This window comes from Ranitomeya imitator, chromosome 2, assembly GCF_032444005.1.
Source record: "Ranitomeya imitator isolate aRanImi1 chromosome 2, aRanImi1.pri, whole genome shotgun sequence".
Taxonomy (NCBI): domain Eukaryota; kingdom Metazoa; phylum Chordata; class Amphibia; order Anura; family Dendrobatidae; genus Ranitomeya; species Ranitomeya imitator.
Genome location: NC_091283.1, coordinates 199,120,489 through 199,145,565, shown reverse-complemented (window position 1 = coordinate 199,145,565; position 25,077 = coordinate 199,120,489). Strand labels below are relative to the sequence as shown.

The 25,077-nt window shown below is 44.3% G+C and overlaps 1 protein-coding gene across 1 annotated transcript in view; it reads right to left on the bottom strand.

The window, feature by feature from the left end:
* The window catches only part of LOC138662629 (kinesin-like protein KIF14), a 148,165-nt gene that overhangs the window by 19,855 nt on the left and 103,233 nt on the right, over positions 1-25,077 (bottom strand). Inside the window, exons 17-26 of the mRNA XM_069748469.1 lie at positions 18,969-19,052; positions 18,737-18,857; positions 17,995-18,088; positions 15,356-15,491; positions 14,993-15,078; positions 13,717-13,766; positions 12,509-12,691; positions 6,308-6,483; positions 5,665-5,823; positions 4,274-4,408 (exon numbers count right to left, since the gene is read on the bottom strand). Coding sequence (XP_069604570.1) covers positions 4,274-4,408; positions 5,665-5,823; positions 6,308-6,483; positions 12,509-12,691; positions 13,717-13,766; positions 14,993-15,078; positions 15,356-15,491; positions 17,995-18,088; positions 18,737-18,857; positions 18,969-19,052 — 1,224 coding nt within the window. The remainder of the gene's footprint in view (positions 1-4,273; positions 4,409-5,664; positions 5,824-6,307; positions 6,484-12,508; positions 12,692-13,716; positions 13,767-14,992; positions 15,079-15,355; positions 15,492-17,994; positions 18,089-18,736; positions 18,858-18,968; positions 19,053-25,077) is intronic.

The window sequence follows — 25,077 nt, the reverse complement described above, 5'->3', positions numbered from 1 at the left end:
ACAGAAGCGTGAGCGGTTCTTTCCTATCCCCACTCTCTTGGCTTCTTCAGTGTTAGATCAGACATGGACAGCAGTGTGAGCAGCCCCATCTTACCCCAGCAACCCTGTCATCTCCAGTATTAGATCACAGACAAGGTTGAATAGCAGTGTGAGCAGCCCACTTATACCACAAGTGTGAGCTCTCCATTATTAAAACAATATTCCCTTGGAGCACATCTTCCTACACATCAAGGCAGGGGGCAAAGCTTCTTACCGTACATGCTCATAGGCACATGTCCCAACATTCTTGGACAGGTTTAGGTCAGATTTACTCATATCTTCTTTAGACAAAAATAATCGTGATTTGATAATTAAGAGGTATTTTTAAGGTTACCAAAGAAAAAAAAAGGCATAATATTTCCAGGTAACTAGACTATGGATGGGTGAACCCGAACAGTAAAGTTTGGTGTCCATACTGAGCACTTATTGTTCGGGCACTGACACCGAACATGTGCGTGACAGCATGGCAAACACGGCTTCTAATCGACAGTAAAATCATCCTCATCGCCAGTCAGTCAGACAGCTGCAGTTCCCACGCTGTCAAATGACAGCGTGAGCGCGCAGCTGTCCGAGGTATAAAGTTAATTTCCGGTCACTGGTGTCAGCTGATGGAACTACTGCTTCCATCAGCCGAAGCTTGCTACTGCTAATAGCAGTAAGAGCAGGAGAGGCTATTGGGTGTATATGTCAACCAACACCTGCGCTGTAAATTGGGGAAAAAAAAAAAAAAGGGATCGGCTGTTTGTTTCTTTTTTAAAATAACCAGCCAGGTAAAACTCACAGCTAGAGGCTGCAACCCACAGCTGTCAGCGCTAGCATGGCTGGTCATTAAGAATAGAGGGGTCCTCATGCCTTTTAACCCCTTAACCCCAAGGGTGGTTAGCACGTTAATGACCGGGCCAATTTTTACAATTCTGACCTCTGTCCTTTTATGAGGTTCTAACTCTTGGAACAATTCATCGGATCCTGATGATTCCGACTGTTTTCTCGTGGCATATTGTACTTCATGATAGTGGTAAAATTTCTTTGATATTACCTGTGTTTATTTGAAGAAAAAAAAAAACGGAAATTTGGCAAAGATTTTGAAAATTTCGCAATTTTTTAACTTTGATTTTCGATGCCCTTAAATCAGATATGTCACACAAAATACTTAATAAGTAACATTTCCCACATGTCTACTTTACATCAGCACAATTTTGGAACCAATTTTTTTTTGTTAAGGAGTTATAAGGGTTAAAAGTTGACCAACAATTTCTAATTTTTACAACACTTATTTTTTTGGGGGGACCACATCACATTTGAAGTCATTTTGAGGGGTCTATATGATAGGAAATAGCCAAGTGTGACACCATTCTGAAAACTGCACCCCTCATGGTGCTCAAAACCACATTCAAGAAGTTTATTAACCCATCAGGTGTTTCACAGGAATTTTTGGAATGTTTAAAAAAAAAAAAAAAAAAAAAAAAAGGAACATTTAAGTTTTTTCACAAAAAATTTACTTCAGCTCCAATTTGTTTTATTTTACCAAGGGTAAAAGGAGAAAATGGACCCAAAAGTTGTTGAACAAATTGTCCTGAGTACGCCAATACCCCATATGTGGGGGTAAACCACTGTTTGGGCGCATGGCCGAGCTCGGAAGGGAAGGAGCGCCGTTTGACTTTTCAATGCAAAATTCACCGGAATTGAGGTGGGACGCCATATTGCATTTGGAGAGCCCCTGATGTGCCTAAATATTGAAACCCCCCACAAGTGACACCATTTTGGAAAGTAGACCCCCTAAGGAACTTATCTAGATGTGTGGTGAGCACTTTGACCCACCAAGTGCTTCACTATAGTTTATAACACAGAGCCGTGAAAATAAAAAAAAATCATTTTTTCCCATAAAAATGTTTTTTTATCCCTCCAAATTTTTATTTTCCCTAGGGTAACAAGAGAAATTGGACCCAAAATGTTGTTGTCAAATTTGTCCCGAGTACGCTGATACCCCATATGTTAGGGTAAACCCCTGTTTGGGCGCATGGGAGAGCTCGGAAGGGAAGGAGCACTGTTTGATCTCAATTCCAGCCAATTCTGCGTTGAAAAAGTAAGACGCCATGTTGCAATTGGCAAGCCCTTGATGTGCTTAAACAGTGGAAGCCCCCAATTCTAACTGAAACCCTAATCCAAACACACCCCTAACCTAATCCCAACCCTTACCCCAACACACCCTTAACCCTAATCCCAACCGTAAATGTAATCCAAACCCTAACTGTAGCCCCAACCCTAACCCTAGCCCCAACCCTAACAGGAAAATAAAATAAAAAAGGTATTTATTTTCATTTTTCCCTAACTAAGGGGGTGATGAAGGGGGGTTTGATTTACTATTTATAGCGGTTTTTTTAGCGGATTTTTATGATTGGCAGCCGTCACACACTAAAAGACGCTTTTTAATGCAAAAATAGTTTTTGTGTCTCCACATTTTGAGAGCTATAATTTTTCCATATTTTGGTCCACAGAGTCATGTGAGGTCTTGTTTTTTGCGGGACGAGTTGACGTTTTTATTGGTAACATTTTCGGGCACGTGACATTTTTTGATCGCTTTTTATTCCGATTTGTGTGAGGCAGAATGACCAAAAACCAGCTATTCATGAATTTCTTTTGGGGGAGGCGTTTATACCGTTCTGCGTTTGGTAAAACTGATAAAGCAGTTTTATTCTTCGATTACAGCGATACCTCATTTATATCATTTTTTAAATGTTTTGGCGCTTTTATACGATAAAAACTATTTTATAGAAAAATTATTTTTGCATCGCTTTATTCTGAGGACTATAACTATTTTTTCGCTGATGCTGCTGTATGGCATATGTATGGACAAGATGACATTTTCAGCGGCACCATGGTTATTTATATCCATATTTTTTATTGCGTGTTATTCCACTTTTTGTTCGGCGGTATGATAAAGAGTCGTTTGCCTTTTTGTATGGTGATCACTGAAGGGGTTAACTAGTGGGACAGTTTTATAGGTAGGTTGTTAGGGAAGCGGCGATACTAAATGTGGTTTGTTGGTTTGTTTTTTTTATAATGGGAACAATAGTTTTTTTTTCTTCATTTAGGAATTTGTTTATTTTTTTACATATCTGATTTTTTTTTTCACTTTATAACATTGCCCCAGGGGGGACATCATGTTGTAGGGTCAGATTGCTGATCTGACACTTTGCAGAGCACTGTCAGATCAGCGATCTGACAGGCACTGCAGGGACGCTTGCTCTCAGCAGGCACTTGCAAGCCACCTCCCTGCAGGACCCGGAATGAGCCCCATGGCCAAATTGGATCCAGGGCATGCAGGGAGGAGGAGGTAGGAGACCCTCGGAGCAATGCGATCACATCGCGCGATGCTTCCCTATACCGCCGGAACACTGCGATCATCTTTGATTGCAGTGTGCCGGGGGTTAATGTGCCAGGGGTTATTGTGCCAGGAGCGGTCCGTGACCGCTGCTGACACATAGCGCCGGATGTCAGCTGCGATCATCAGCTGACACCCGGCTGCGATTTCCCCCCGTGAGAGCAGCCGATCGCATATGACGTACTATCCCGAACTGGGAATTAAGTCTCAGGCCACCTCGACGGGATAGTAAGTCATATGGGATTAAGGGGTTAAATTAAGTAAAAATAAGGGGGATCCCCCTCATTTTTGACAACCAGTCAAGCTAAAGCCGACAGCTAGGGGCTGGTATTCTAAGGCTGGTAAAAGGCCATGGATATTGGTTGACCCAAGCCTAAAAATAACAGCCCCCAGCCACCCAAAAAAGGCGCATTTATTAGATGCACATGACAGTGTGGCAAACAATGGATTCTCGGGCCACCCATTAAAATGAATGGGGTCTGGGTTCGGGTACTGTTTTGATACCAAAACTTTTTGTAACTGTTCGGCTGAACCAGAAACATCCTGGTGTCCACCCATCTCTACAGGTAACCCCTTTAATAACCCTGCTGTTGTCTTCGGTCTGGGGAGACCTATTTTGAACTTTGGTATTTTTTGGGGTGTTCAAGATGCGGTTCTGAAACTTGTGGTTGATTGACTTAAATGAGGATGGGTCGGTCGGCCACGGGTTTCAGAGCCGCATCTTGAATATTTTAAAGAATATTGAAGTTCAAGGTCGGTCGTTTTTGACCGAAGACAACAGCAGGGTTAAATATACAGAAGTCATTAAAAACGGATTATGTGTATTGGCAGTTTTGGGGATGTGTGTGATACCTTATAACTCTCCAACCAGGCTTTCTGGTACATGCCTTCCAAGCAGAGAACCTCACTGGCCAGGAAATCAATGAGCTCTATCAGTGAGTTTTCACTTCCTCTAAGAAAACTGCTTTTTATGTTGTTCGAGATGAACTGATAAGACACAAATGAAACATTACCAATTCTGTAGATGTCAAACTTTATGCAATTCTCAATTTAGGTCACAAACACTAAAAAAATAAAACATTTTATGTGTTAGAGACATGCAAATAAAAGGCTAATTTTTGATCTTAAAGGGAATCTGTCACCCTCTGGACGATTTTGATCTATTACTATGGACATACAGGTAATAGAATGGTTAAGCCAGCCTTACCTTTATGCCTCATAGCGGTTGTGTAAATCTTGAGAAATTCATTTAGAATGTTTTATGTTGATGATTTCTTCCAGGCTCCAGGGCATGCGGTACCTGGAAGAAGTCACTGCCTCATGACTTCATTATGGAACCCTCCTCCCATCAGTGTCCCGCTGACCTCGTCGGGGCTGGAATCCCGCGCATGCACTATGTAATGTTGCACCATAATACGCACGGATCTTCTATGCAGGCGAATCTCTGCTACTGCTCAGTGACCCACCTCGCCTTTTCTATCAGATAGAACACTTAACCCATTATAGCCCATGGGGCTGTTTACATGGTTACAGTTTTGTGGACAAACTATCCATAAAAAAAAGAAAAAAAATGTTTTTTTTAAAGTCTTTAAACTCATCTATTCAAATAATTAGATCTGTAATAAACATTAAAAAAAAAAAAAAAAAAAAAAAAAAGATGCCGTCTGCAGGTCATCTGACTTTACAGATTGATGGGTAGAATTTTTTTTTTTCTTCTTCATTTGAGACAAATGAATACCACACTGATGAAAAATTAAAGCAGTGCACAGACTAAAAAAACAAAACAAAAAAAAAAAGTTAAAGAAAAAACAAACAACCTGTGGATCCGTGGAGGTCACCTTCACAGATCTTGAGAGCAGGGCTCAGAATTGTCCCATATAAAGGGAACGACTGCCCGGCCTGCTCCACACCACTTCATTGTGGACAGGACTGCAGGAGATAGACCAGTACAGTTCTCCATCTCTGGCTCTTCTATTTACAGAGTCTAAAGTGGCGGCGAGCATATACAATCTATCAATGCGCCATTTAAAGCCGTGCACTTTGGGACTCAGTTATTGAAAATCCCAAGTGATCATCATAGTATCACCCCCTGTAGAGCTGGAGGAAAAGCCCTTTTAAGTTTACATACTGCACATCACCACCGCACAAAAGTAACTGCTTATTCGGACCATAGGTTTTGATGTGAAAAGTTGCATAAAGTAAAAAAGTATCTTATGTGATTTTAAGGGGGTCTATTCCAGTACCTCCGCCTGCTCCAGGTCACATTTGTCATCCAAACTCTGAGTGATGTTGGGTTGCCTGGCGATCGAGAGGCGGCCAAGCAAACCGGCAATGACTATGACAGATTGGTGAATCTGTTTCTTGGACTTTTTCAGCATTGATGTAATCTCACATTCATAGCCCTGTGTAAAGAAAAAAAAAAAGGATAGCTGCCATGACAAGAAATTAACAGGAGGCGGCCCTGCAAGTTGTATCTACGGAGATCAAAATACCAGCCCAGCATGTATTAATACAATACTATACTACATGGCAGTGTTGGCACTTTGTAAATCAATGAATATAGTTTAGTGAATGTATATAAAGTACGAGAGGAGAAGTTTTCAAAAAGTTTAGCCTTTGTTCAGTGATGCAATGTGAAGAAGTTTGGCCACTACTGTAATCTGCGAAATGTGTTAAAACTAAAACCTCGGGGTCTTCTTTCTCATTCACAGCACGTCAAATTTACGAGCTGCTCTCCTAAAAAAAATGTCCTTTTTGTTGGTTTTATTACTGGCCATCACGCAACTCCTTTCAGAGCCATGGAAACCAACAAATAAACACTTTGCCCAGAGATGTGACTCAATGTGGCGTAGTAAACAAGGTAGGGGGTGGTAGAAGGAGACGTACATGTAGGAGAAACGCCACACTGTCCCCCAGCTTCTTCACTTCGGCAATTAATTGCTGTTTGGGGTACGCCGCCTGGGGGTCGGGAGCTTCATCAATCAACCGGACAGAAACAGCCATCCGGTTAAAAGCAGAAGAGACGGTTATCAGATGCCGCTGGATGTTCACGTCACTGGGTTCTTCAATACAAGAAAGAAATAAAAACAAGAACATTTGCATACTCCTTGATGGAAATTAAACTGGCCACCACTGGGATTAAACAATGAGGTCTACAAGAGGGATAAGGAGGGTGGAGAGGATGTGAAAGTCGGTGAAAAGAAAATACTTAAAGTACCAGATCTCATTGCATTAAAATGTAATTGCATTTTTTTCCTTCATAAGCAAAATACCATTAGGTCACCTCTACACTACAAAGGTCAATCCATTTAATAAAATATTTTCAACAGCATTTTTACGTAGTTCGAAACCTCGTTTCAGTAGGAAAGGTTTTCAATCAAGGTTTAGGTTTTTTTTTAGCTAAGGAAATGTGTCTTGATAAGTCTCATCTACATAATGATAAATCACTATGATGGCTCGTGCTGATGACTTATCAGTCTGAATGAGATTCGACAAGACATCAGATCGCACTCGCTCGCATCAACGTTCTTTGGGGCCATGCACGTCAGATTTGTTATTACGGACTGAGCCGGTCTGGAAGGAGAGAAAACAGAAAGAATCACAGAATGCCCAAAGTTTGATCATCTGACATTCAGATTCACACTGGGCCAAGAGTAGTCTACGAGTCTGTAGAAACCATTGGGCTGCACTTCTATTTTCATGGACTAACAATTGAGACCTTTTCTTCTCCAACTCTTATCTCAAAATGAGAGAATATACGCTTGTGTGACCCTAGTCGTGGGGTGTATGCACACAGAGCTTATTCGTTGTATAAAAGTAATGAATTGCAGTCATCACTGTGGATTCACACTCTGCAATGTAAAAGGTGAAATCCGCAGTATTTAGGTGTGAACGCATTGGTAAAAGTACATTTGCACTGGCCGACCGACAGCCCCAAAGCAACCGCCGATCAGCCACTCAATTTTTGATTGGTGGTCGTTTAATACTGCAGCTGTGCACTGAAGAATCAGTAATACAGCACTCAGTGGGCATAGGCTGCCATTGTTCTTGGCATCAGCACCATAATTCCGGTTTACAAAGGATGAAGTGCTGCCAAGAATCATGATGTTTTGGGCAAACCAACACCAAACTAAAGAGTATTTTGCCCATTCCTCATCGGTGATCGATAGGGATGAGCGGACCTGTGGATGTTCGGGTTCAGGTGAACTAGAGTGACAAGTTGATTTGAGAAAACAAATTTGACCACGAATCCAATGCAAGTCAATGAGGACCTAAACTTTGGTGCTTTAATTGCAGAAGTGATGCTGCAGTATAGACAGGCAGGAGAGCAGCAGGGTGATCATACCAAAGGCATGCACACACTGCTCACACTTTCAGCAGCAGTTTGGACACATGCGGGCAGTTTTTCAGGAAGCTCTGCACCACCAACTGTAAGAGAATGAGAAGTCCTCACATTCTGAGCGGCCATGTTGGCTCTAGCAGCCATCTTGTGGAAAGTTAGAAACTAACCAATTTTGCTTCTAAAGAGCTAATAAGATGTACTTCTGAAAACCCTAGACAGATTGGACATAAGACGAGATCATGGCCATAAGCAGGTATAACTGGCATGCACAGGTTAATTGGCTCAGCTGCATGAGATAATAGGAAAAGGGTAACATATGGTAATAAATAAGTGTATTTGTTGCAGTGATATTTGAGAACAGCCATACATTTGTACATATTGATAACTATGTGACCAGCCTAAGAGCTGCGATGTGATCAATGACAGTAGCCAAGAGGAAAATGGAGTTTGGCGTAGAGAGCCTCAAAGTCATGACATTTAACCATTTTATGCTTTGTCCTTGAATATATGTTTTTCTCTGCAGTATGATGTTATCATGTATATGCCTTTTTATGGCAATGTGCTTTCTTTGTCTGTATCATGTATAAAAAGTCTGTTACTGTTGTTCGGTGCCATAACATCGCCAGGCCACACCTTGATGGTTGGTTGAAGGGCTTGCAAGAATTGGCCAAATTATGTGCAAAGCGTCTAATTTTTTCCTAGTATTCAGAAGCAGTATTGCTATTCATATGTCACATTGGCATGCTTTAGTACTACAGAGTGCAACTTTTTTTGTATATTTTATATGGAGGTGGCTGCTCCTAGTATGCACCTATTCACACTAACTTGGAAGTGCTAGTCAGTCTTTTGTTACGATCTTGCAAACAGTTCTCACTCAGATGTACAAGTAATCACCCAAAGAACAAAGAGGTAAGGCAGTAAAAAAACAGAACTGCCAGATTGTCATCTCCCCCAACATCTGAAGATTGGGGAGAATTGGGATGACCTACAGATTATATATATTGCCCAGCCCACGTAGCATATTGCACAGCCCACGTAGCATATTGCACAGCCCACGTAGCATATTGCACAGCCCACGTAGCATATTGCACAGCCCAAGTAGCATATTGGTCAGCCACATGTAGCATATTGGTCAGCCACATAGTATATTGCCCAGTAATGTAGTATATTGGCCAGTGACATAAGATAAAAAATAAACATATACTCACCTTAGTCCTGGCTCCTGTGTACAGTGCACGCGGCAGCTTCCGGTCCCAGGGTTGGTATGACTATGAGCGCAGGACCTGTGATGATGTCGCGGTCACATGACCGTGATGTCATGGCAGGCCCTTCTACCATAGCATCCTTAGCACCAGAACCTGCTGGCGGACAGGGCGCGACGTCGGAGGGTGAGAATAACGTTATTATTATTATTATTAATATTATTAGTAACATTAGATCATTTTACTTTTGATGCTGCATATGCAGCATCAATAGTAAAAACTTGGTCACACAGGGTTAATAGCTGCGTAACCGGAGTGCGTTACACCGCGCTCCGGTAACGCTGGCATTAACCCTGTGTGAGGGCTGACTGGAGGGGAGTATGGAGTGGGCACTGACTGCGGGGAGGAAAGAGCGGCCATATTGCCGCCGGACTGCGCCTGTCGCTGATTGGTCATGGCAATAGTCGTGGGCGTTTTGCCACAACCAATCAGCGACTTGGATTCCATGACAGAGGCCGCGACCAATGAATATCCGTGACAGAAAGACAGACGGAAGTGACCCTTAGACAATTATAGGATAGAATATATATATATATATATATATATATATATATATATATATATATATATATATATATATATATATATATATATATATATATATATATATATATATATATACATATACATATATATACACAGTGGGGCAAAAAAGTATTTAGTCAGTCAGCAATAGTGCAAGTTCCACCACTTAAAAAGATGAGAGGCGTCTGTAATTTACATCATAGGTAGACCTCAACTATGGGAGACAAACTGAGAAAAAAAATCCAGAAAATCACATTGTCTGTTTTTTTTAACATTTTATTTGCATATTATGGTGGAAAATAAGTATTTGGTCAGAAACAAACAATCAAGATTTCTGGCTCTCACAGACCTGTAACTTCTTCTTTAAGAGTCTCCTCTTTCCTCCACTCATTACCTGTAGTAATGGCACCTGTTTAAACTTGTTATCAGTATAAAAAGACACCTGTGCACACCCTCAAACAGTCTGACTCCAAACTCCACTATGGTGAAGACCAAAGAGATGTCAAAGGACACCAGAAACAAAATTGTAGCCCTGCACCAGGCTGGGAAGACTGAATCTGCAATAGCCAACCAGCTTGGAGTGAAGAAATCAACAGTGGGAGCAATAATTAGAAAATGGAAGACATACAAGACCACTGATAATCTCCCTCGATCTGGGGCTCCACGCAAAATCCCACCCCGTGGGGTCAGAATGATCACAAGAACGGTGAGCAAAAATCCCAGAACCACGCGGGGGGACCTAGTGAATGAACTGCAGAGAGCTGGGACCAATGTAACAAGGCCTACCATAAGTAACACACTACGCCACCATGGACTCAGATCCTGCAGTGCCAGACGTGTCCCACTGCTTAAGCCAGTACATGTCCGGGCCCGTCTGAAGTTTGCTAGAGAGCATTTGGATGATCCAGAGGAGTTTTGGGAGAATGTCCTTATGGTCTGATGAAACCAAACTGGAACTGTTTGGTAGAAACACAACTTGTCGTGTTTGGAGGAAAAAGAATACTGAGTTGCATCCATCAAACACCATACCTACTGTAAAGCATGGTGGTGGAAACATCATGCTTTGGGGCTGTTTCTCTGCAAAAGGGCCAGGACGACTGATCCGGGTACATGAAAGAATGAATGGGGCCATGTATCGTGAGATTTTGAGTGCAAATCTCCTTCCATCAGCAAGGGCATTGAAGATGAAACGTGGCTGGGTCTTTCAACATGACAATGATCCAAAGCACACCACCAGGGCAACGAAGGAGTGGCTTCGTAAGAAGCATTTCAAGGTCCTGGAGTGGCCTAGCCAGTCTCCAGATCTCAACCCTATAGAAAACCTTTGGAGGGAGTTGAAAGTCCATGTTGCCAAGCGAAAAGCCAAAAACATCACTGCTCTAGAGGAGATCTGCATGGAGGAATGGGCCAACATACCAACAACAGTGTGTGGCAACCTTGTGAAGACTTACAGAAAACGTTTGACCTCTGTCATTGCCAACAAAGGATATATTACAAAGTATTGAGATGAAATTTTGTTTCTGACCAAATACTTATTTTCCACCATAATATGCAAATAAATTGTTAAAAAAACAGACAATGTGATTTTCTGGATTTTTTTTTCTCAGTTTGTCTCCCATAGTTGAGTTCTACCTATGATGTAAATTACAGACGCCTCTCATCTTTTTAAGTGGTGGAACTTGCACTATTGCTGACTGACTAAATACTTTTTTGCCCCACTGTATATATACTGTGTATATATATATGTATATACGCCCGGGTAACGAGCATTTATATTGGTATATGGTCTCCATCCTGGTATGTGCTGCTCCATCCTGCGTCCCCATCCTGTCATGCGCTGCTCCCATCCTGCGTCCCCATACTGCCTCTGACCCGCTCGGCCCCGCTGCCTCTGACCCGCTCGGCGCCGAGTGCTGGGAAGCCTGAGCAGGCGGGGACACCGGTGCGCTGTGGGGGTCAGGTGCCGGTATCGCCGCCAGCTCAGGCCCCCCAGCACTTACTATATTCACCTGTCCTCCGTTCCACCGCTGTGCGCCGCCATCTTCCCGGTCCTCTGGCTGTGACTGGTCAGTCAGAGGGCGGCGTGCCCTCTGAACTGAAGGTCACAGGCCGAGGACCGGGAAAGATGGAGGCGCACAGCGGTGGAACGGAGGACAGGTGAATATAGCCGATAGTCACCCTCCTGGCGGTCCCTGCTTCTCTGTTGGAGATCGCGGTGTGCGTTCAGTGTTAACGCATACCGCGATCTCCCGGGATCGTCACTCTGTGAGGCCCAGACTGCGCCGGCGCTTGCGCAGTCTATAAAGGCTTCAGACAGAGTGACGCTCCCAGCGATATAGATATAGATATAGATATATATACACATATACATACACACACACTAGCATCATTTTTGTTATGTAGAGATGATTTAACTGAAATTTAGGAGTTTGATCGCTATATATCTAATGCATGTGGTTAGCTTAGTGAGACCAGTCTCTACCCAGTGGTAAAGTGCTGGTCATGGATGACTGGATGAAGAGATTGCAGGTTTCTGCTTTCAGCAGAATCAGTGAGCAAACTTTGTGGGAGAATGAAGGATTTTACTTGAGACCTACAGCAACCACATATCACATGCATGAAGGATTTAGGAAGAACTGAAACAAGTAGTAAGTGGCACTGTATAGCATTATTAATCTCCAACAGGTCCATTACTATCCGTTCAACACAGCAGCTGCAGGCTTTTGCTGTATAGGACCAAGAGAAGAAAGTTAAAGGTGAGCAAAATAAATGCATGGTAGATGATAATGGTGCAATTTACTATCGCCATACCTTTACACATGACTGATCTGAAACATTAGATTTTTGCTATACAGATATAAAAATTAATGAGGTTCAGAAATGTATCCCTTCACTTCATGCATCAACTGCACTGAGCAGCATTAATAGTGCTACACCTACAGCGTGCGTTTTGCTTACCAAATGCTTCATTTGATTGTATAACATCATGGCTTGATGTTAGTACTTCATGAAGGTCAGTGAGCAGATGAAGAACCACATCTTGAGAATGATAGTCCTTGCTTAGTGACTCAACCTCAGTGGTAACCAGTTGCTTGCAGACTGAAGAGAACACAGTACTGGGAACAAACGTATCTGTGTGCACTGCGGGACGTAAAAAAGGTTTCTATTGCTGGTGTAAAGAACTATGGTTCATGAAATATATATATATATATATATATATATATATATATATATATATATTATTATTAAAAAAAAGAAACTACTTGAAAAGTGAGTGGTCCTAAAATAGAAAAAAAACAAAAACGAACATCTGATCTGTCAAACCCTTACCCCTAGAGTGGTCTCACTAATGCATGTGTTCTACTTTCAATTTACTTCTCAGCCACCATCTTCTGCGGTAGCCACTTCAGTTTAGAAAGAGCGAGGACTTACACCAAAAACTTGTGACCATTCCCTCTGGACTTCTGGTCAGTCAGTTGTGGTTACAAGATTGAGTAACAGGACTGGGAATGGTGCCGAAAAGAACAACTGGTAAGTAGAAGACTAGGGTCAGGGAACATGCATTAGTGATAGCGCTCAGGAGGTGAAATGCAGAGTGGTGTTTTAAGTTTACCACTAATGATACACTCTAGGCAAAAAGTGTAGCTGGGGCAAAATATGGCTCAGCTTTTTCAGTTTTTACACAACCAATCAATTCATCTAGGAGACACTTGCTGCTAGAAGAGTCCAACAACAAGACTGTGGCCAGGAGACGTTGAGTGGAGTAGCTAGCCGTGAGGTCACAGGTTAGTGCACAGTGTAAAAACTATAAATTACAGTTTTTTTTCCAGATTGCCTACATGGATTTACAATCTGATACAAAGCTTCTCAGAATCCAAGAGACACCAATTTGATATATAGAATAGATCTGACAGGTCTCGGAAAGTTCTCAGATAGACGGTGGTGCACGGAGCTTGGAGCTAAAGTCCCCTATGATCTGATTTGGTAATTTCATGTAAAGAGGCTTTTATATACTGCCTGGATAAAGGTGGAGAGTCCAGCCCTTCCCAGGGCCAAACAGTGATTGACAGCTCTGTAGCAGAAAAAGCTGCTCTTTGTAGGTGGGAGAGGAAGAGACTGTTCACATGTGAATACTGGGAGAAGGAGGAAAAAAAAAATGACATTACCTTTTCCGATTAGTAAGCCAGATGTTTGTCTTGAAAGTGAATTTCTTCCTCTGTTGCAAAAAAATAATAATAAAAAAAACGACAAGTTAGTTCATTCAGAAATGTCCAATTCCATACCATCACAGTATCAGAGCGTACCTGTAGAGGTGGAATGAGCATTTCTCAGGTTTTATTGCTATAAAGGGGAATTTAATGTTTTTTGGATTTTTGTTCAGGCAGCTGATGTGAAGCCACTGAATCTCTAATCTTACCTTCACAGTCAGTCCTCACTGTACCCTCCATGCCCGGCCCAAATATACCCAAATCACTGGCAAATAGCCATCCATGACAGGTGTATTGCGTCTGCACTATCAGTGAGCCACAGCACACAAACTTACTATAAAGAGAAAAAAAAAAAAAAAAATCTTTGCATCCAAATCATTGGATTAAAAACTAAAATATCAGAGGTCTTTTTTTTATATACTTCTATAAATAAAAAGTCTTTAGAGTGTAAATCCCAACAGGCAGGGTCCTTTCAGGTTTTACAATAAGAATAAAAATTGGCAACATACACAAAATGATTAGGACCTATAGAAAAGCGGAGCAAAAGAATCAACAGCCCTGCCGTGGACCGCTAAAAAAGCAATGCTGCCATCTGTAGGCTATAACGGGGTATTATACAACATATTCTAGTAACATGCAGGTCATTACTCATAGAATTACTATTTGATGGACTTCAGAAAGTACTACACCTGTAGACGTTTTATGTGTTATGTGCAAGTATGTGCGAGGGCCATTTATCAGTATTTTGCACTTGTGTCTCTTCCTTGTAGAACATTGTAGCTTGAAGGGGTTCTCGTACAGATGGTATTGATAATATATCTGTAAGACATCACATCTTCGGCACTGGGTGGAGAGGTTGGCAACAACAACTCTAAGGTCTGAGTATTTTGAAAAAGGACAGCAAACTGAATTTAAGACTTTGCGGTTTTTACGTTTTAGAAACGTGGTCCTCAAAATGATGACATACCAGTGGGAGGGGGAAAATGATCTAGATTCACCCTCTGACCATCTAGACAGTACTGCCACGGAGCTCCGCGATTGGCTGCAGCGGCTATATGTGATGTCAACACGACAAACTAAACAACAACAAAAAAAAAAACACACCAAACTCTCCTATTTCAGTCTTTTTTTACTTTTTTTTTTTTTTAATTTAAGTATAATCAGTTCAGGAACTACTTTTCTAAAAGTAGAAAATCCCTTTGAATGAATGAAGGAAGGATTTAATTAAACTTGCCTTTTTGGAGATTGTGGCTTCAGTTCTACCTCCCATGTATCAGCAGGGTCATAAAAGAGGTAATCACCGCTACTATCCAAGAATCCCTGCAGATATAAGAGTACCATCATACATGCGTGTCTAGTGTAAGCAAGAGCCAGCGCCCCCCAGCAAGAGCCAGCGCCCCCCAAGCAAGAGCCAGCGCCCCCCAAGCAAGAGCCAGCGCCCCCCAAGAAGAGCCAGCGCCCCCCAAGAAGAGCCAGCGCCCCCCCAAGAAGAGCCAGCCCCCCCCAAGCACGAGCCAGCACCCAACAAGCAAGAGCCAGCACCCAACAAGCAAGAGCCAGCACCCAACAAGCAAGAGCCAGCACCCAGCAAGCTTACATGGTATAGATCTCTCATTCCTGCCAGCTTTTCTTCAAACTTTTCAAGGCTCCACAATGTAGATATACCCAAGTTAGTGTTGATAACTTTGATGTACACAATCTTTTCTTCTCCATTCAGAGCAGGTGGATCATACCTGAAAATAATACAATCCAATGATATTCATAAACATAAGACAATTGGGAATACTTTTGACTATTACACATTTGTTATTGAGCTGTGAAAAACGCAGGCAGTCGACGAGAGATTGCAGTAGCTTAAAGCAACTGAGAGCCTGTAAAACCACTTACTGAAGCTGCGCTCGCAGCAACTCATTGTCTTAGTTTTCAACCTGGACAGTTACATGCTACCGTTCAGATTGTAAACCAGGAATCAGAGATGGATTATCACGTGGGACTGTATTGCTAATCTTCACTTTGGAAAGGTAAGGGATGTTTTTTTTTGTTTGTTTTTTTGTTTTTTTTACAGGGGATAAGGGTTTCAATTGAATAGGCATAAGGAGAGTATAACTTTTTAAATAAATGTGTAAAACATGGTGTTTGGTTTGATTTTAAATAAAATGATTTTATTCTTAACGTGAGTCAGTTTTGAAATAAACAATGAGGTTCGTAATATGGTTGTCTTATAGATGTCATTATTGACACCTGGGCTTGAAGTCACCTGACAAAACAAAGGTAACATCGACTCCAACACTATTACCCCACTTGCCAGCACCACAGGGCAAGTGGGTGAGAGCGACGCTAAGCTCAAAATCTGGCGCATCTTATGGATGCGCCATTTCTGAGTTGCTAAGGGCTGATGTTGGTAGCCAGGGGGCAATATCTCCGGCTCCTTCCCTGGCCATCATCATCATCATCATCATACAGCTGTCTGTTTAGCCTTTGCTGGTTTGAATTTATAGGGTGATCCTAATGCATTTTTATTTCTGGGGTCCCCATAAATTCACCAGGAGAGGCTAAGCAAACAGTTGCGAGCCCTTATTAATAGCCTGGGAACCTTATGGAGTATCGTTTCTTTTCTCGGCTAATTAACATCAGCTGGGAGCTGTGGGATTTCCCTCTGCTGGTTATGAAAATTACACAGATGTTACATAGCTGCTGCTGAATACAACTTCCATTATTGTCGCCTGGTGGCGCTGATCTTAGCGCGATTAGGAGACAATGATGAGAGCTGCCTACTGCCATTGATGCCTGGGATAAGCACAAACTGTACAGCTTCTTCCCAGGAGCCAGTACGTGTCATGTTGATGTCATAAGTATGAACGTGTGCAGCATTCATTTTGTCCATGTGAAAAACCAGACGTGAGCAACACAAGTGAACACAATGGGTGTGCATATGTCTGTATTTGCGGCCCTTAAGATAAACTGCATATGGACACAAAAAGGGGGCCTTTGCATAACTTTCATGGGAGCGGAGGGAGGGTGGTTGAAACCACTTGCAGGGCTTATTTCTTCATTGGTAACAATTTGGATATTTTTGTAATATTGCGACGCCCGCTAGAGCCGTGGGGTACTCGGAACCGGGTCAGACAGTTCTTCAGGGAGTTGTCACGGCAGCGTTGACCAGGTCCGTGGTCCTCGGCGCACAATAAAATGAGGGAAAGTTTGTAGGGGATTTAACGTGACGCCACCTGTGGGGTTCAGCAAGGAGTGGATGACACTGCTTAAGGAGACCGCTGGGGCTGATGGTGACGCAGCTGGGATGGTTTTGCTCCCCATAGGTGGAGCCGGGCCCCAGGGCTACCAGTATAGTTTTGTAAGGAATCGTGGATGTTGGGGTGCAGGACTGAGGGTGTGGGAAATGACTGGAGGACACAAGGACTGTAGTTTTCTTTACCATTACTTGATGGTTGAAGATGCAGTCTGGGGTACGGGTAACAGAGGATACAGGGAATCTGGGCAGCCTGGAAGCAACTTAGGATCCACCTAGCCAAGTGGGTTTGGAGGCCTTCCTACTGTGCTGTTCTCTTAGGTCCTTGCTGATTTAAGCTCTGCTCAAGTTCCTCTCCTGCATCTTGCTTCTAACCTGTATGGCAGACAGTGTGAGCCCATCACGAGCACTGCCTTTTCACTGGCAGCCCCAGGCTCCAGGTCTGCTGCGGTGCCTCCAGGTGTTCGGTGTGGCCAGGTAGCTTGCAGTCCCCTGCCCTCCAGATTCGGCTGTCGGCGCATACAGCACCCACACAACCAAGGACTGGCGTCCTTTTTGTCAGCGCTCCGTTCTGGGGCGAGCTTGGTTACAGCTCCACTCCCCAGGTTCACCTCGACTTCTCTCCTCTCCCTCACTCAGACTTGACTAACTAACTGCCTCCAGGCCAGAACTTATAGGGAAGATCCCCTGAAACCGGGTCTCGAGTCAGGAAAATGGTTGTATGCTAGTGTTACCTGGTAAGGGGACACCTCCTTGCTTCCAGGCATAACATCACCCCCTGTGAGGGAGGCAATGCCACTGTGGCAACTGGACTCTTGGGGTGCTACAATATATTCCTCTGATACTTACATTTTTTTCAGCACTTCAGAAACGAAAAAAAATAAATAAAATAAAGTATAACTCCCACCCAAACCCCAAGTCTTCAATCTTTAGCCCCTGAATTAAATTAAAAAAAAAAATAAAAAGATTTTTAAGAATTGCGATGTTACCTGGAGAATATGGTCTGTTTATTCAGACTTTTGCTGATCGTGTTTGCTTCTTGAAGAGTGATGGAAAGTTGCAGAGCGCTCCACTGTTCCTGTCCTGAACAAAGTTTTTAAGAAAAAAAAAAGAAAAAAAAGTCACATCACAAAAAGCGTGGGAAAACCTTCTAAAAAACTCCTCGAAAAATGCTCAGAAAATGTACCCCCCCCCCCCAAAAAAAAAAAAAAAAAAGTTTTGTGCACGTACCCTCAAGAAAAAGGTATTTGACAATGGGTTAGCTCAAGCTTTTAAGGTAAAATCTTTCACAATGACCTAGATATTTCTTCACAAGAAGTTTTAGGGTACAAGCCCGCGATGAGGAATTGCTGTGGGTTTCATGCTGCATATTTTTAGGTTACAGCATAGTGGATGGATTTCTAGAAATGGCATACCGACTATGCATCCAGACACACCCGCGGTCCACCTGTGGAAACTGACATGTGGCACATCTTTACAGACCGCAGTATGTCAATTTCTCTTGCGATATTGGTTGCGGTAAATTTGCAAGGTTCAGTGAACACATGCGGATTTACCTGCGTCCAATAGAAGGCAGCGCTTTGGACGCAGCGAACATGCGTTGCTAGTTCTGGATCGTGGGAACATAACCTTATGTGCATCAAATTCCAAGTCTCCTTAAGCAGTTGCCAGGACCTATTTATGTCACTGAAAAAAAATATAGTTAGAAAAATACCAGTGACTGCCACTTACTTTCAGCCGATATACTTTTTTTCGCTCTGCACTGCATTTTTTCCATTTGTTTAGTCAAACTCTCTTTTTCTAGCTCCAAGACCTGTATGAATTTGCTCGGCTTTACGCTCATATCCCCAAACTGGAAGGAAGCAACAACAAAAACAACAAAAAAACAAACAAAAAAACCCAAAAAACTGTTCAACAAATTCATTTGGAAAATGGAAATGATGCAACCTAAGAGAACTATTACCTGGCTGTATGAGCTTAACGGAGGAAGTTGACTCCTGAAGCTAGATGTCTTCTCCTTTTGGTTTCTCCGAGTCTGCTCTTCTTCCTGTAAAGTCATGAGACAGCCTATAGTGACCGTAAGGAACTTTACACTGCCATAGACCGAATACTAAGAACGGTTGAGTAACCCCATCGGCCACAACTAAAAATCGGTAAGCATCATTCACGGTCACGAGAAAAGAAAATCAAAAACAGATTATTGCAACCATTCTTGTCAATTGACTGGCTTTATTTATACTTTTATTTCACACGAGACCCATGTAGAACAAAAGCTTCCATTTTGGTTAGATTTCTTTTTTTCCAGACATCTACCTGTCATGACCAAGTGATCGCTCATCAGACAGCTAATCGTTCAGTATTTGGATGGATGTTTAATCACTTTTCTACAAAAGATCTGAGCTGGTGAGGAAACTGGCCTTAGTACAGATGTCTGCCTGTTTTCCATATGTGCCAATGATTGCCAAGTGTGTATGGGGGTTCTTAAATAAGGATGGCGGACTGTTCTGTTGCGTTATTTCCCCTGAAGCCACCAATCGCGTTGTGTGTAATGTGTATTAAGTCTTCAGTCTTTGTACATATTGTGATGTGGTTCTATACAGTGTGTCATGATGTTATAAGTAATTTACAGTGTAGGATGTGATAGCGTAAGACCGTGTATAACTGACAGCTGGGGGCTGCAACTCTCAGCATTAGCAAGGTTGGTCATCAAGAATAGAGGGGGTTCTCCAAGCAGTTTTTTTTATTAAACTAAAAAAAAAAAAAAAATATGCATTTTTTTTTTGTGTTACCGTAAAATCCTTTTCTCCGAGACACTCATTGGGGGACACAGGACTGTGGGTGTATGCTACTGCTGCCAGGAGGCTGACACTAAGTAAACATAAACCAAAGTTTAGCTCCTCCTCTGTCGTATACACTCCGACACCCAATTTGGTGTAAAAAGCAGTAGGAGAACAAGCAAAAAAGTCAGCATTAATACAAAGACAACATGTCTAGAAATGACCCCACCGACTGAAAGTCAAATAACAAAAAAATTAAACAAAAAAAAGCCATCTGGCTAACTAGGAGGGAGCTGTGTACCCCAATAAGAGTCTCTGAGAAAAGGATTTTACGGTGAGTAACAAGAATCCCCATTTCTCCTTCGTCTCATTGGGGGACACAGGACTGTGGGATGTCTTAAAGCCCCTGGGTGGGAAATTGACTCACCGGAATAACATCCAGGCATCTGCCGCCTATAGGTGCGCTACCGCTGCTTGAGGAATCCTTCTACCCAGACTTGCATCTGCAGAAGTCTGAGTATGGATATTATAGTGTTTGGAAAAGGTATGCAAACTGGACCAGGTTGCTGCCTTGCAAACCTTTTCTGCCGAAGCACCCAGGAAGCCCTCACTGCTCGTGTGGAGTGTGCTCTGATTCCGGCCGGAACGACCATGCCCTTGACGCAATGGGCCTCCTGAATAGCCGATCATATCCACCTGGCCATGGTCGATCTTGAAGCAGCGAGTCCCTTCCTGTGACCCTCAGGGAGTACAAACAGCACATCCATCTGCCGAAAAGGTGCCGTCCGTGAAATGTACCTCCTAAGCGCTCTCACTAGGTCTTGGGTATGGAGAGCTTTTTCCACACGGTGTGTTGGCACCAGGCAAAAAGAAGGCAAGAATGTCCTCGTTAATGTGAAATGAGGAAACTACCTTTGGCAAAAAAAGAGGGTGCTGGCTTGAGCACAACCTTATCCTGATGGTACTGTAGAAACTGAACCCAGAAGGATAGAGCCGCCTAATACCCTCCTAATGGAAGTTATGGCCACCAAGAACATGACTTTCCAGGAAAGGCAAGTCAAAGAGACGTCCTGAAGAGGTTCAAAAGGAGCTTCTTGCAAGGCAATTAAGACCAAGTTAAGGTCCCAAGCATCCAGGGGGGCCCTGTAAAAATGGTACCATGTGAGCGACTCCCTCTAGAAAAGTTTTCACCTGTAAATTGATAGCGATCCTGCGCTGAAAAAGAACAGACAAGGCTGATATTTGTCTTCTGAGAGTACTTGGTGCAAGCCCTGAATCCAGGCCGGCTTGGAGAAAAGCAAGAATGTTAGGGATGGAGAAGCATAGTGGGGGAAGCCCACGCTTTCTCCACCATGAAAGGAAAACCTTCCAGGTGTGATGATAAATACGTGCCGAGACGGATTTCCGGGCGCTAATCATGGTAGCTTCTGGGAAAACCCGGCCCGTGTCAGAATCCGAGATTCAATGGCCAGTCCGTTAAACACAGGGCCCCTAAGTTCTGGTGGTAGATCAGGCCCTGAGACAGTAGATCTGGGCACTCTGGAAGCCGCCAAGGAACCTCGGCGAGCAGGTGCACTAGGTCTGTGTACCATGACCGACAAGGCCAATCTGGGGTGACAAGGATTGCTGGTACTCCCTCTGTCTTGACCTTCCTGACTACCTTCGGGAGCAGTGCCAGAGGGGGAACAGATATGGGACACAAAACTGGTTCCAAGGTAGAACTAACGAGGTGATCGCCTGTGGATCTCGATACCGGGCGACAAACCTGGGTACTTAGGCATTCATCCCGGAAGTCATCAGATCCACGTCCGGGGTTCCCCAGTGCTAGCATATTTGCCGAAAAACTTCGGGATGGAGAGACCATTCCTCAGGTGCAAGGCCCTGACGACTGAGAAAATCTGCAGCCCAGTTTCTCACCCGGGATGTGTACTGCCGAAATCAGAGTAATTATTCTCGGCCCAGCAGAGGGCCTGTTTCACTTTGTGCATGGCCGCCCTGCTGCGGGTACCCCCTTGATGATTTATGTATCCCACCGCTGTGGCATTGTCCGATTGAATCCGGAAAGGGTGGCCCGCCAGAAGATGATGAAAATGCTGCAGAGCCAGCCGAACCGCCCGAATCTCCAAAAGATTGATCGGAAGGCTTGACTCCTGTGAGGACCAGCGTCCCTGGGCTGTGTGGTGGCAAAATACTGCTCCCCAACCGAGAAGACTGTCGTGACTACCAGTCAATGGGCTAGGGGAAAAAAAGGCTTCCCCTGTCGTACAGAAGGACATTATCACCATGCGAGAGCCTGCCTGACCCAGGGAGACAGACGGCACCCAAGGTTGAGAGAGCACGGATTCTTGTCCCATGCTGCCAAAAGTACATGTTGGAGAGGACGAAGATGGAGTTGCACAAATGGTACTGCCTCTATTGCCGCCACCATCCTTCCTAAGACCCTCATGTAGAACCGGAGTGTATGGTAGATCAGCCAGCGAAGTACCCTCACCTCTTGCCGGAGGGTCAGGACCTTGTCCTGGGGCAGGATTGTCAAACCTTGTGAGGTGTCGAAGATCATCCCTAGAAAAAGAGATTTTCCAAGATGGTACCAGGGATTATTTCTTTAGATTCACCAGCCACCCTAGTCGAGAGAGTATCCAGAGTAATGCTGACACTTTCCTCGCAGGCCCGAAAAGACGGCCCCTTGATAAGGCCATCTATATATGGCAAGACGAGTATGCCCCGGGAATGCAGGATGGACACCACTGCTGCCATGACCTTGGTGAACACACTGGGTGCGGTGGCCAGCCCGAAAGGTAAAGCTGTGAACTGGAAATGTAGGCTGCCTACGGCAAAACATAGAAATTTTTGATGGGAAGTAAATATGGGAATGTGAAAATCGGCATATTGAATATCTATCGAAGCTAAGAATTCTCCCTTTTCCATTGCCACAATGACCGACCAGAGAGATTCCATTCGAAAGTGACGAATGTTGACGAACCTGTTTAAATATTTCAGGTCCAAAATGGACCTTATAGTTCCCAAAAAAGACGGAACTGTAAACAGGTTGGAATAGAACCCCTGAAATCGCTCATCCTTCGAGACTGGAGTGATGACCCCATGGAGCCGAAGGGATTCTTAAGTTTTGAACAAGGCTTGTACCCGAGATTCTGAACTGGGAAGGTGGGAGGGAAAGAACCGGCATGGGGGGGGGTGGGACGGCTGGCTGACAAACTATCTTGTACCCTGAGGACACCAGCTCTTACCCACCTGTCGTGAACCGTGAGCCAGGACTGATGAAACAAGAGTAGATGGCTGCCTACTCAGTTGGTGGAGATCGGAGACCGCCTCCAGTCATTTGGCCTTAAACCTATGGGACCTAGATCCCCTTGATCTTGGCAGCCAGGACCACATTCTTCCCAATGGGTTGGCCCTGTAGGAGATCTGATGATCTCTGTCCAGATTAGGTCGACCTGGGCCAATGGGGTTTGACGCTGGAGTCCACCTGGTGTTACGAAAGGACTTGAAAACGAGCCTGAAACTGGCGATGAAAAGGTTGTTTAATCTTTTGCTGTGGGAGAAAATTGCTTTTCCCCCCTGTGATATCAATGATGAGCTGATCCAATTTTTACCCAAATAATAGACCACCCTGATATGGGAGAGTCATAAGGGATTTTTTTGAGGTAGAATCCGCCCACCAAGTTCTCAACCAAAGAGCCCTTCTAATGGGAATTGCATTTGTGGCAGCCAGTGCCACACAGTTTGCTGCATCTAAAGATGCATTGATCAGGTAGCTCCCAGCTAGAGCCATCTGATTTGACATCTCCGTGAATTTTGCTTGTAGGTCCCTCTCCTGTAGAGCCTTAGTTAACGATTATGACCAAGATATCATGGCCTTAGCTACCCAAGTCGCCGCAAAAGAGGGCAAGAGGGCTGAACCCGAGGCCTCAAAAACTGAACGAGACAAATTTTCTATGAGCCGATCAGTTGGATCCCTAATAGAGGAGCCGTGGGAAGGGATAGCAGCGTGTTAGAGGCCAAATGAGAAACTGGTGGATCTACTGAAGGGAATTCTGCCCACTTCTTACGCAGCTCAGGGGTGAAAGGGTATCTTGCATTTAGAGCCTTCTGTCCCGAGAAATGCCTGTCCGGACTCTCCCTGTGATGTTGGACTAAGTCCTCAAACTCAGGGTAAGTGGAAAACACCCTATGAGGCTGCTTGATCCTCTTGAACGATACCTTATGACCAGAGGCCAAGGTAGATCCTCTATACCCAGGGTTTGGTTGATGGCCTCAATTAGGCTGTCTACTGACTCCTGATAATCAGGCGCCTCTAAATTGAGGGACCCTTCAGAATCGTAGTCTGAACCATGCTCACTAATCTCCGCTGGTGAGGGTGAACGAGAGGCGGAACTCAAGGAAGCATATGCACCTGATGGACCGGGAGCCGCTTTGTTTTCCCCCACGTCTGCCAAATGAGAGCACGGCCCCTGCAGGCCGGAGGAACCAGTGAGTCAGAAGACCTCTCCATAGGAGAAGAACTGCTGTCCCTGGCCCCAGCCGGGTTTTGAAGGGACTCGATTGCGACAAGGACGTGACCCATTCCGGGGGAGAAACTACAGTTTCTGCCCGAGTCGAGGCTCCAGTGAGTGCAGGAGAGGGCTTCTGAGCACATTCGGAATCGCAGGCCTCACAGACGATTACTCTGGGCACGCGGAAAAGCGGACCGACAGGCAACACATGCGGTATATAAAACCGTACGAGACTAGGGCCTTCTAGACATGGTCTGCTGATGATATAATCAGTGTTTTTAGATAGGCTGCAGAAACAAATATGGCAGCTGTCAGGCTGGGAGGAGTAGCACTTACGCCAGTCCTGTGTCCCCGTCCATCCTGTGGAACCTGTCACAGGGTGACACAACCGCGCTGTTCCTTTTAAAAAATGAGCATTTCCTTGGTGGGTGGTTCCGCAGGAAATGGCAGAGTTTTCAATCCACGACCTATGGGAAGCAGAAGCCGGGGCCTAAATTTTTCCTCCACATTCGCTCCAGGGATGAGGAAGGCAGGGCCCGCTGGCCGATGACGCGGCCGGATGACAGAAGCCGGGGCCTAGATAATTACCCCCAGAGTTCGCCCAGGGATGAAGGGACAAGCCTGCCGGCTGATGACGTGGCCAGAAGGGGCGGGACTTCCCCCATGGCCTAACTCGGCAGACGTCGGAGCTAAAACTACCCGGGACCTGAATGAGGATGAAGGGGGCGGACCGCAGCGCCCGCTGTTCCAGGGATGCATGCTGGTGCAGGAACCCTCCCAG